General features: G+C 40.9%; 1 protein-coding gene across 6 annotated transcripts in view; it reads right to left on the reverse strand.

The window, feature by feature from the left end:
- The window catches only part of ZBBX (zinc finger B-box domain containing), a 63,739-nt gene that overhangs the window by 43,098 nt on the left and 7,205 nt on the right, over nt 1–13,436 (reverse strand). For 5 of the 6 annotated variants that reach the window (XM_059731111.1, XM_059731108.1, XM_019491786.2 and 2 more), the window contains 5 exons: nt 13,103–13,216; nt 7,862–7,955; nt 4,466–4,514; nt 3,910–4,019; nt 327–422 (listed from right to left, as the gene is read on the reverse strand). In XM_059731111.1, coding sequence (XP_059587094.1) covers nt 327–422; nt 3,910–4,019; nt 4,466–4,514; nt 7,862–7,955; nt 13,103–13,216 — 463 coding nt within the window. Of the gene's footprint in view, nt 1–326; nt 423–3,909; nt 4,020–4,465; nt 4,515–7,861; nt 7,956–8,528; nt 9,400–13,102; nt 13,217–13,436 lie in introns of those variants that run through there. The other variant, XM_059731112.1, reaches the window with a different exon arrangement.

A 13,436-nucleotide genomic window follows, 5' to 3' on the forward strand; every position in this document is an offset into this window, starting at 1 on the left:
CCTGTCTAACACCGCAATATTGAGATCCTGAGAGTTGGCCTGACCCCACAGGACAACAAATTGCCTTATATTAAAAATGCTGGTTTATGACCTTCTGATATAAAAACTTTTCTATCCTAACAATTAATGAAACTGCAAGAAGTATATTACAAAATGTAACGATGAATATTTTGGTTAGAAATAAATCCAGAAATATACACCTCGTGTAACAAAAAGAAAAGGTTTGTAGTGAATAAAGACATTTAAAGGAATTATTAATTTGAATTAATGAACTGTTTAGAGAGAAACAGTCTCATACAGCTAAAAAAAACCCAAAAAACTTTTACCTGTAAAGGAATCATTCTGTGGAGCTTCAGTGCCCCCTTCTGGTGGATTTTAGCAAAGCAGCTTCCACAATAATCTTCCCCACACTCTAAGCATACCTTGGGGGGAAAAAAACCAAACCAAACAACAACAGTAAATGGTTTTAGAATTATTACCGAGTTTTGTTTTTCTTGCTCATTTTTTCCAAGATCTTTACAAATAGAAGCTGAAGAAATAAAATGAGAGCTCTGCAGGGATCTGCAGTAGTATTAAATAATTAATTTTTACATACCTCATAAAATTTTAGCAATAGCATCTTAGTCATAATGAGACACTTACCCGAGTCAAGAAATATCACTACATATTACAAATAATCTCTGCTTGACAAAGCCCATAACAAAAACCAATGCTCATATTGCACTCTTACCATGTAGAACGGCTCACAAATAATCTGTCCACAGTATACCAAGCTACAACCCGCATTATCAGTCTCTTACTTAAAATGAGCATTAAAAAAATTCACCTGCCAACAATAAATGAGAACAAATGAACTAAAAATTGATAACTAAGTAAACTACAAGCAACGGTGATGCTAGAGGATAACCTGGGATTTTTTACAGTTCCATCAAAGGACAACAGTAGCAAGAGGGGAAAAGGAAAAAAAATAAAATATTTCTTCAATTTTTGTGTGCATGCTTCCAACACCAACTGTTTATTATTTTGAATTTGCCATATAAATAGCACAGTTCTATCTGATTATATGCATTTAAAATAAAGGACAAAAGTATATGCTTATGATTTTCTATTATTTTCTATTATACTATGCAAATACAATGCACAATAATTTTTAGTAGTATAATCACACACTGGGGGGCACCAATAAAGATTTGCTGGGCCAACACTGATGACTGATTACTGACCAGCCATACCAGCTGATACCAATGCAACTGCAGATATGCAGCCCAACAGCTTGGACAGCAGTGTCTGGCTGGTAAGGCTGTGGGGGGAAGGGGAACAAGGGGGCAGATAAAGGTCCCCACGGTGAGGGAGGGAGTGAGACTTGGGCTCAGGCAGGCACTGCTCAGCCAGGGTGGGGCGGGGTGCAGGACAGAGCCAGTGGCTCATCCGGGGGCCGCAGCTTCCACCGCTGTATGTACCCCCAGGGGAAGTATGGGGGGCACGTGTCCCCTGGATCTGTGCGTGGAGCAAGGGTGTATGCTCAGAAACAGGGCTGCTCTAGTCTCTTCCCAGTGGCTGCACTCGGGCCAGGAGGAGCAGGCAGCAGCAGTGGAGCTGGGAGGAGGGGCCTATGGTGAGTTTTGGGGTAGTTCTAGACCCCCCTTAACCCTCCTCCTAGTACTGCTGCCACCCATCCTGCCCTGCCCAAGCCCAGATTCTAAGAAGAGGCTGGAGCAGCCCCAGTCTCAAGTGTTTGGCAGGCAGCCCGCCCTCACCCCACGCACAGATCCAGGAGGCACATGCCCCCCACACCTCCCCAGAGGTGTGCGCAGCGGTAGGAGCTGTCTCAGCCTCCTCGCCCCCATGGACAAGCCGTCGGCTCCATCACGTGCCCCACCCCACCCTGGTTGGGCAGCACATGCCCCTGCCTCTGCCCCAGCCCCACACCCTCCCTCAGCACAGGGGCTGCGATCTGCCCCCGCTTCCCTCCCCCACGCCCCTTCCCCTCAACAAACTTACCAGTTGGACACTGACTGCCAGGCTGCACTCCTGGCCACACACATGCTGCAGCTGCACACATGCCTCATTTGACATGCATGTGACATTTATCGGCGACATCACCCAAAAAAAGCTGAATGCTGATAATGATCATTTTTCTTTTATCGGTGCCGATACGATATGGACCAATGTATCAGCGTACCTCTATCAGACACACAATACTAAGGAATCTGAATAGCTCCTTAAAAATTTTAGGAATGTAAAAGGGACCTAATATTTTCTGTTTATATATTCTAAAATGTTGAGACAATCCACAAGACAAGTGTATTATTTCTATCAAGAATTAAATCCTTTAATTCACATGTATGGAAGTATTAAGTTCTGACCCAGTACACAGGACATTAGCCTCTGCTCCATTTCTTAAATTTGCACGTAAGTTAATGCTTGAATAGTTTTCGTTATCATTACTTGGATCAATACTTACAAACTATTTTTACAGCTTTGGTGAAAAAAATTATTTTCATCAATAGTGTTAGCTTTCAGTTAGCTGAGAAATTAGGTGGTAGGGCAATTCAGCAGTCAGCTCTTAAGACAAATTTCATCTTCTAAGAGATAAGCAAAGCCTGACTTTGGTTATTTGCCTTTTCATTGAGAAAGGGAGGGAGGGAAGGAAGAATCAGCCCCTAAGAACTTCCTTTACCTGGGTAAGGCAAAATAGTTCTGTACTATGGGGAAAGCATATGCTGCCACAATGAGCTCTGAAACAAGCCATTTAAAAAGTACTATAACTCTTCAATTGGATTAAGAGACAGGCAGGAAACCAGCCTCAGAAGTAATCATCTTCCAGTGGTTCTGGTGCATGTGGAGATTTAAATCACCTAGGCTAAGTACAGACATTTCAAAAGCCCAAGCCTGAATCAATTCAATCTTTGCAGGTTAGTCTAAACTGCGTAGATTGGACCGAGAAGCAAGTGAACAGACATTCACTTTTGATTCCACAAATGCAGCCATTTGCCTGCAGTGGCTCAGGCTAGAGGCTGGGGGGCACTAGAGCAAGCCCTCCTTTCCCTTCGGCAGTAGCCGGAAGGCTGGAGCAAAGCTGGGAGAGAAGCCCTCCAGGCTCTTTCCCCCTCCCTGCTTGAGCTGAGGGGATGGGGGGCATGGCCAGGACCTGGCAGGCCCACTAAATACAATGGGTGGGCAGGGAGAGGTTACATCCCCACCATGGCCTGCACAGTCCCCAGCCAGGGTGTGCCTGGAGGGGTAGGGGGGAAACAGCCCCTGCCTGGCTTTCCTCTGCTCACCGCTCCAGCAGCCAGCACGCTAAGGTGGAAGGAAGGGAGCAGGATTTAAACCCCCTCCCCCCGACCCACACAGGGGCACACCAGCCCCAGTCAGGCTTTTCCCCCACTTGCCACTCTATGCAGCAGGGGAGTGGACAGGGCAGGGGGCATGACCAGATGCCAGCCCTGGGCCGGCATGCTGAGGCAGAGGGGTAGAAGGGGGGTATAATACAGGTATCTTCTACCTTGAGCCACTGCAGGCATGTGGCTGCATTTCCTGCCTGTCTGTTAATCATAACCCCATAATTTTTTCCAGTTCTATGGCTATGCACTTAAATGGAGGTATAATGTACTAAAAGACACAATCTGATACTACTTTTAGTGAAAAAAATATTTTTCATTATATCTTTTGTCTATGACAGAAAGCAAACAGTAGGCTACAATTCAATGGCATTTTTTTCTTAGAAAGAGTAGACAGACTTTGCCCAATAGTAATCCACACAAGTATTATCTAATATACTTTACTTGGTTTATTAAATAAAATATTTGCAGAAATTCTAGATAGGGGATTATTTTACATAAACCCAATCCTAGGCTTTTAGCTACTTTTTAAAATGTCAAACCTATTTTATTGCCATCTACTTACCAATAATGCATTTTTGGTCTCACATTGTCCACATACCTTCCCCTTCATTTTAGGATTTTCAGTAGCCACAACATTTGACATTTTATGTTTAAGTGGCAGTTTCACTGGCTCTGGAAGAAATAAGATACTATGCAAATAAATAAGAGTGATAGTTTTAAGATGCTATACATGTATTCTGGTAGATAGCATTGCATAATTTGGTTCCATGCATTCCTTTTGAGCATCTTATAAAATTCAGTACTGTAATTTTTTCCAATATTTCGCTGTTCTTGGAGGGGAATAAAGATCTTTCCAGGAAGTCCAGTGGTTGTGCGGACTACAGCGACAGATCACCATAAAAGCATCAATTATGGGGATGAGAGTGGGAAATCAATAAGGTGACAAAGTTTAAATGTCAAGCTTTTAACAGGTTATCCTGAACAACAGCCACATTCTTTTTTTGTTTCCTTTGCCATTATGAAAGGTATCTTGCTGGTATGTTTTTAGCTATTCAATTAAATTAAAATGGCAAGTTATCAATTTATTATTTTACTTGGTAATATAAAAAACAATTTACCTTGAATCTGTTCTCTGAGTATTTTCAACTTCACTTTTCCTGAAGAAACCTATGTGAAAGTATTAATGCATATTAAAGAGAAAAGCAAATGAATTACCAATAACTATAAATACCAAATATAGCCACTGAAGTATGCATATTGAAAAAGTGCTATTGTTACAACAAAGTGTTTATTTGGATATTTTAAAGTAAAATGTCAGTATTTTTCAAAAGACAGAGCTAAGCACTGTTAATCATAGCCATGCCTTCTTTGACAAAACCATTTCCGTTTCATAACAAGAGACGGTCTATATTATCCAAGGGCATTCTGCTCTTTCCAAAAACCAACAGGCACTGTTCATCTCTTCATTATTCCATCTCTTTTGCCAAACTAATACTAAATTCTGAGGCTGGGGTCCTTTACACATGCCAGTAGAGAATATATTGCTCAGGCAGAACCAAACTTAACTAGTAATTCAAAGTCAAAGGCAGTAAAGACCCTCCTAACTGTTACTTGGACAACAGCCTGTAAATCTACCCCTCTCTTATGGCCTCACCATTATGTAAAAAAGTCAATATGGTCTGCTCAGCAGAGCTCCACTGATCCTGACCTTCACATAACTCCTTTGGCACCTTTCTACTGTATCTACAGCCCAATTTCTAGCATCAATGTATTGCTTCAAAATTTTTTTAAACCAAATTCTGCCTCCCAAAGACAAAAGAATCTACAGTGCACTCAGGCTGACAAGGTTCCTTGTAGCCCTTGTACCTGTACACATCAGCACTTCCCTCTTTGAAAAGTTTGCCCTATGTGTCACCAGAGCCGTTCAATTTGCTGTTTGATCTCCCTGAAGTGGCAACAGCCTGGGCTAAGGAACTTGTGTTAGGAAGAACAAAGAGAGGGAGAAGGGATTAGAGGAAACCCTTTTCATTCTCAGTCTGTCTCTACTCACAAGCAAGTAGGTAATTTCACTGAAATCAAGTATGTTAATTGAGAATGCATTCATGCCAAACTGTTACTACATCAAAGATTTGAAATAACTGCCACGGCTTAGTCTAAAGTTCTGTGTCTGGCACTCCTTCTCAACTTGCATACATTTCTTTATATCCTGTTTCTAACGGTCTCTGTTAATTAACAGCCATCATCTCAGCCTGACATATGAAGCTTGAACTCTGAAGAAATCATAGGGTAAACTCTTTTCCTGCATCACTCAAACCAAGTTGTATTCATCTCTACATATATCTGTATGGCTAAGCTTCCCTCTACACATTACTGGTACTGTTCAATTACTTGGTTAAATGTGCATTTACCTGGAGACCAGCCACATAGTAAAAAGCTCCAACCGGATATAAAGTTAGACCATGAAAATGTATACTAACTTTACAGCTGGTTCCTATTGAGCTTTAATATGCATGTGTATCAGGGCTCCCAGCTACAGGGGTGCACCATGCCTAATGTAAAAGCCTCAAGCCCTAGGGATCCTGGAAACTTTGAACCCCAGGGTCAGGGGTTTCCTATACCTCTGAATCCTAAGGATTGCTTCAGCCATGATGCCCTGGATCCGGGGGTTTCCAGAGCCCCCAAGCCCAAGGAAAGTACTATCCTCTGGCTCCATGGGTTTCCCGCACCCCAGGATGGGAGATCACTGCAGTGGTGATCCTCCAGCCCCAGAGATGCATGGGGCACCCTTGCAGCTGGGCACTTGCCACTGCAGGCTCTCCCTGCACTGGCAATAATGCATGATAGAATGTAATGTGTGATTCACATCATCATGCCTCTTGCCCTGCATGTATGGCGTGGCAGAAGGCACAATTGTGTGAATCAAGCTTTAGACCCCATCCTGCCCTTCGTTTCACGTGTAGAGCGGGCCTCAAGAAATTCGGGAGGTTGTCTTTATATGTAACTTGTAGGTAGTGCATTTTTTTAAATGTTCATTCTACTCAACAGTGTGAGTAAAGAAAATGCTGTTGCCCTCAGAAACTGTATTTTAAAACAAGTTCATGAACATGGTTTAACTATGTAGGTACACGTGCAATGAAAGTATGTGCCTCAAGGTCAAAAATTTAAGCTAACAAAACCACAAATCTGTTTTTTCCCAAAACTGCAAGACTCAGGAGAACAGTTATAAATGGAACTGCTAATGCTACCTACAGTTAAGCTGCCTGGCACTTCTCAATATAAAAAGGCCACATTCTCAGTTGCTTATAGTTCTGATAAATCTGTTAAACATTTGGGATACAATTTCTCAAATTGCCTCTGAATTTTTTTATTGCAAATTCCAGCAAAAATGATTCTGCCACTTCTATAAAAGGAGAATGCTGTGGGGGGGGCGCAGAGACACACACACAAAATGGTTTACCCCTATGTAAAAATCTTACACCAGTTTAGTGTGGAAGCTCCAATTTCTCTAGGCCCTGGAATAAGCACCTGAAATATGGAGGGAATTCATATGCATGTCAAATATGTACTTTTTAAAAACATATACATTCAAATCTGGCCAAGGTGGGCGTTCATGGAAGTGAGAGAAAAAAAGACCACCAAAAATAGTGCTTTACTGGAAGTGTATTAGATCAACACAGCTCCACAGCATCTGAATAGATCAGGCACTTCAGCAGAGCTTTTTGGTCCAACTAACGCAATGCTTCTTCTGGGTATGCACTGTGCCTGGTGCAGGGGGGGGGGGGGTGAGGTGGTGCCATGCTTTAAGTCAAGCACCATTTTTACTCTTGCCATGTCTGTAAGTAGCCACAATGAGCCTTTACAAATTTCTTGATTTGCAAATGCTCAGAGACTTAGCACTGCTCTGAAGCTAAAAAAAAAAAAAAAAAATCACAGAAACTTTGGAAATTGAGGAAATTGCAGCCCAGGACTGCAGGGCTAAAGCAAGGTCTTCCCCTGAAATTACTACTTCTGGCTGCTGCAAACCACTGTGTTACTAGACAGAACATGGACAAACTTTAAATATTATCAACACAGAGTAGAAATAATATGAAGTAGATAATAAGATAAATGAGTGCACAATGTAGCCTAATGAAGACTGCACTTTCAAAACAGATATGTAGTTGGCATCTTATCAAGCAATCATCAAAAGTAATAGGAAAACTCTGACTGACTTCAGTGGGAACTGAGAAAACCCTCCGCACACTGTATTTGTAGGAATAGCATTTACCCCTTTAAATAACCTTTTTAATTATAAATCATATCAAACAATATTCTACATTCAGTACTCCCCCATCTTAAAGGTAATCTATAAAGCTCTTTATCAAATAAAGTGCTCTTATCTTAATAATACAATATTTAAAACCACTTTACTAATTCAGTTGTTTTATGCCAATATTAATTATGACATGACAACCAACAAAAATGTCTTGTAAAATCTTTTATTTTACAGGATTACTTATGTATTGGTTACTTACCTTAACACCATTTTCTTTATTTTGTAAAAATATTTGTGGTTGAATGCCCATTGGTCCGACTTGCCCAGATTTCCAACGATATCCACTTGATCGTCTACAATAAACAGCCTTTCATTACTAAAATCATTTTTCCTATAGATAGGGGAGGGGATATTTTTTAAGTAAAAAAAAAAAATACCAACTAGGGGCCAGGTTTATTATTCCCAAAACATCAAATTATTTTCAGGAATAACTCCAAATCCCTTGAATTTTCACTTTCCTGTCCACTTTAAAAATACTTTCAAATATAAAATATTTGCATGGTATTTTCCTGACAAATCAGCAATCCAATTACCTTCCACCTACCCCACACCTTACTATCCCATATAAATCTACAGATTACATTAGGTTTCTAGATGCTTAAAGAAGTTTACTCTAATGAGGAATCTTCAAGTGTAGATATCATATGTAACATATTAGTGTGGAAATCATCTTCTTTGCCCAATACTTTAAAATTTCATCTAGCATTTCGTTTTGGCTTTCTTAATCCCTTTACTGTCTTCAGTGCCAATATTTACACAAGACTTACATATGTTCTCACCTCACAGCCTTGCATGATTTAGATACAACCTTTTACTTCTCTTTCATTTAAACTCATGCATGCAATTAATTCTTATTACCACCGTACCTCCTTCCATGATGCTTCTGTACCTAGAACCAGTATCCTGAACCTGGTTCACAGCCATCTTTTATCAGATCATACATTTTATACTTCTTTCTAGTTCTTCGCGCAGAGAGAAGAACGGAGCAGGATGAGGCTGGAACTTAACAAAATATCCTAAGTAGGGTAGGAAATATGCTGTATAGACCTTTCAAAATGAAGGCCAGCAGTGTATGTTTGATGTGACAGAAAACAGGAAGCCAAAGAAGAACTGTATGGGGGGATGACATGTTCAAGGTTAGAAAAATTAGTAGAGCAAAACTGCATTTGTTATTGCAAAAGAAAAGGATGTTGAAAGTAAGGTAAAAGCCCTGATGAGTTTAAGCAGTGTGGATGGATAGAAAAAACACTGCATGAGAGATATTAATGCAAAAGAGCTTGAAGTCTTGGTCATCACCTGGGGTTTGAGCACTTGTTTCCAACTTCATTATTGAATCACCTATTTTTCTTGTTTACCCCACTTCCATTTCTTCCTCTACCTCTTTTCTCTTTAAAGTAAGAAATAACATAAAATCTTTGAGGGCAGACACTGTACCTTTGCTTTTGTCTAATAAGAATCTAGTGCACTTTTCCTGCAACACTAAATCAAAACAAACCGAGGTATCCATATATCATATTTACTCAAATCCAAGATGAGGGTTTTATCCCACTCAACATGGGGAAAAAAGCCCCTCATCTTGGGATCCAAGTACAAGGTGGGGGTGGGGAGCAGAGCAGCTATTGTGCTTCCAATTCCAGCCCCAACCCAGGTTCACAGTTAGAGCCTCAGCGGCCACCTACAGCCTCTGCACCATTCTCACTACTTACCATAGGCACAGCTCTGGCCCCAATCCAGCCTGGGGCATGGAGCACATTGTAGCTCTGGTCCTAGCCCAGCCACACAGCAGCAGCAGCAACGGTACCATTGCTGCAACCGCTGCTACATGGCAGGGCTGAGGTCAGAGCTACCATGTGCTCCATGCCTCAGGCTGGAATGGGGCTGGAGCTGAAGCTGACGGTAAGCAGCAAGGGAGGACCAAAGTTACAAGGGGGGCAAAGGGCAGGTGTCAGCTTGGTTGCCTGCCCACCCTGCGCTGCCTATCCTCCCCTGCTGCTGCTGCCACAGTGGTATTGGTAATGAATTTAAAATGAACTCCATATAATTAAATTCTATACATTGAAAATTATAACAAATTCATAAATGTTCCATATATAAACCCCAACTACTGGGGGTTGTCTTAAATTCAAAGTAGTCTTAGATTTGGATAAACGTGGTATTAGTCTACAGAGTATTAGTTTACTTGATACTGGTCCACATGCGTACAAGTTGGTATTCTCATTTTCAGCATCAGTATTTCACCTTTTAGGGACACTAAGTCAATATAAGCAAAAACTAGAAGAGACATAAGATCACTATAAACTAACTATAACGGTTTGAAAATTTTAGTTGCTTGGATATTTTCAGAAGCAGGAAGACAACTACAAGTGAGCTTTAACTGATTGGAGAAAACGGAATTTAAAAATTAATTACCATGATCAAATGCAATTAACTGCACTTAAGACTTAAATATTGTGTACTGTACAAACATTAACAAAACCATCTTTCTTTTCCTACCTCAAAGTTAATATAAGTCTTACTATCTACACATCATTTGTATTACTATAAGAGTTAGGAAGATGAGTAATTGACCAAGTGTAACATCCTGAGAGGCACTTTAGTGCTTTGAACTTAGGCATGTCTTGGTTTAAAAATTAAGTGCCAAGCTCTAGAAGGTTGATTCAAAAGAAGCACAAGTTAAGCATCAGACTCTATCCAGACAGTGTGAAATCTGCATGCCTCCAAGGGGCATTCCCAAGATCCCAGATGCTGAACAAGGACCGCCTATATCTCAGCAGCAGGCACTTCCTTATATTTAGTGCTTCTTAAAGTCTGTACATCTGTAATACTGTTGCTTTTCAGATATTACAGGGACCTCCTCCCAAGTTTGCGAGATAGCAGGGATGAAGAGAGATGTCACCCTCCTTTAAAAATCTAACACAAGTAGAAATGCTGGCATCATGGGGAAAGAAACGTAAGTAGAGTAAAAAATATGTTGTAAAGGTCCTTCAAAGTGAAAACAAGCAACATTTGATCTGACAGAGAATAGAAACCCATATGAGAAATGCACAGTGGGGGAGGACATGTTCAAGGTCAGGACCTTTGCAGTAGTATTGAGGATGGACATTATGGGAGCAATATTGCATTTATCATAGTCAAAGAAAAGGATACTGCAAGTAAGATACTAAAAGTTTTGATGAGTTTAAGCAACATGGATGAATACGAAAGGCTGCATCAAAGTTTAATGCAAAAAGAAGCTGACAGACATGGATATCACCTGGATTTGAGTACCAGAGGAGGTACAAATTGAAGAGGACACCAAAGTTACAGGCCAAGTAACAGAAAGGTTGGTGATGTTTGTTAGTCGTGAATGGCTCATGCCTGATTTGGTGTATTTGCTTAATCTTTTGTGCATGCCCAGTGGAGGTGATATAAAGAGGATTCTAGAAAAAGCTCGCCTTTGACCTTGATTAGGTACTGACCTATTTTCAGAGTAGCAAGTATGCGCACTGACCACCCAGTAACAGGGTGAGTCACGGGGAAGGTGAACAATACCTTCATAAGGTGAAGTGAATGGTGACTGGCTAGGAAAGTGAACTTATTGAGTGGCAGGTCACTCCATAGTATGCTTGGTTGAGACAATGAGTGACGGCTGTCTGGGGTAGAAGACTATAAAGGCCGTATGGGAGGAAAGTGAGTGAATCCTTGTAGTGTGTGACTGGGTCCTGTCCTGTGTGACTTGCTTGGAGTAACTAGTGTGTGAGGAAGAACCCTGAGTGTGTACAGGGTACTCGGTATGTGTTTATAGTGCGTGTATCTAGCTCCTGCGAGTATGAGTGTGAGGGCCGGAGTGGCTGAATCCCCTCCGCATGTTTGTGGACTGCCAAATTGAGGTTCAACCCAGTGAGCTAGTGTTCGGCTGGAGGAGCAGCCCTAAGCAACACTACTGACCATTGAAGATAAAGTATCATCCCTCCCTGGGTCAAAAGCTGAGCCTCTGAGAGGGAAAGAAGTTCTGAATGAGAAGCGGGCAGTGGAATCTGTGTCTCGGTAAAAGTACTTGCTCTGATTTTGTGATAAATTCCTATCAGTGACAAGCTACCCTGTACTACCTGCAACAACACTGCAAGTTTAACGGAGAAGCCAGTGATTGATTTCTAATTCTGTGCACATAGCTCTGTTGTTATTCTTGTGCATATGTAATTTCTCTTTCAACTACTTGTATATATTTAAGTTTGTTCTTGAGCTGTGTTTCCAATCCAAAACAGTATTGTGAGATGTATCCAGATACATCTAGATATAGAGAGATATTCCTTACAGAGGCAAGTTGAGTAATAATTAACAACTCTCATTTGCATAATTAAAGTTTGTCCTCTACAACACTGTCTACAATGACTGAGCAAAGAGGTAATGGGAGAGAGAGCTGTGGTTTATAGGAAGTTAAGAGCTCTGACTGAGCCATGATGATTTAGCAAACACCTAGATATCCATAAGGAAATGTCAGACACAGATACGGAAAAAAAACAAGCAGCTGCAGTAATTTGCTACGGCCATGAAGTGATTCGGTATAAGAGCAGAGGGTGCCAATGCACAAGCAGCGAGGCTGCTCCGACACGCTGGAATTGGAGCACACTGGAGCAGACACTATTACTGGCAATTGCCACACTCCAGCAGCCTCCTGCATCTTGTGTATCAGGATCTCTGAGCTTCAAAATGGAACTGGGGGCGCTTGAAGTAAAGCTCGAACAAGCCCTCACCACCATTTTAAGCATGGGGACACTGTGGCACTTTAATTACAGCAGCTCCCCCACTCCCAGAGCACATGTAAAAGCACCCAGAAATTACAACGCTGGGGTTCTTGATTTCTTCATTCCTCCATCATGCTGACTTCCCAAACATATTGTTTCCATAGCACAAAACTATTATAACGTTGTGATCTTTTTGTAAATTTATGTGCATACATTTAACTGATATAGGATTAAAGCTCTATTGAGGTAGAGACAATAGCAACAATTCCAACAATTGCTAGAAACAATTCCAACAATGGCAAAGTGAAAGGCAGTGTGCTGAATGCAGTGAAACGAAAGAACAATGTGCCAAATGACTGATTTAATTCTGATGTTACAATCCTACTGAGAAGAAGAAATAAAGGAGAGAGAATGAAGGAAAAATAAGAACTGTGGCTACTTCTCATTAAATAGTCTCACTGGGGACAATAACAAGAGAAAGAGGGATGTTGGTTGATTACCTCTGATGTCACCTATTCACAGGAAGGACTGTCAAAAAACAAACAAGCTTATACAAATACTGGCTTTGGGAAGGAAAGGGGGAAAAGGAGACCAAAAAAACAAGGCAAAGAAAGTAGAAAAAGAGGAGATAAGTTACCAACAAAAAATCTCCAACAGAAAAAATTGAATTGGGATTACTCTATATTATAATCAAATTGTATAGAAATTTCACCCACTCCCTTTCTTCTTTTTCTCTGCTCATGTTTGCTTGTAGTAACTGTAATTTCTTTTCCATCTCCTTGTTTTGTAGTTCTAACTGTACTTTCTCCAACTGCAGTTCTCGGAGATGTCTGGAAAAAATTAAATTGAAATGTTCAACTGTATATTGTGTGGAAAACCTATACAGATTGTCCTGAGGGAAAAATGAAGGCATAACTACAATCATCATAACTACTACCACCTTCCTACCCGACATACCTACTCCAGCATAATTCAATGAAGATGAATTCTACAGAGGATTTTGAAGACCAGGGAGTACATTTTGCTGTATGTCCCAAAGTGGATATAAAA

The sequence above is a fragment of the Alligator mississippiensis genome, chromosome 7 (genome assembly GCF_030867095.1).
Source record: "Alligator mississippiensis isolate rAllMis1 chromosome 7, rAllMis1, whole genome shotgun sequence".
Classification (NCBI taxonomy): Eukaryota; Metazoa; Chordata; order Crocodylia; family Alligatoridae; genus Alligator; species Alligator mississippiensis.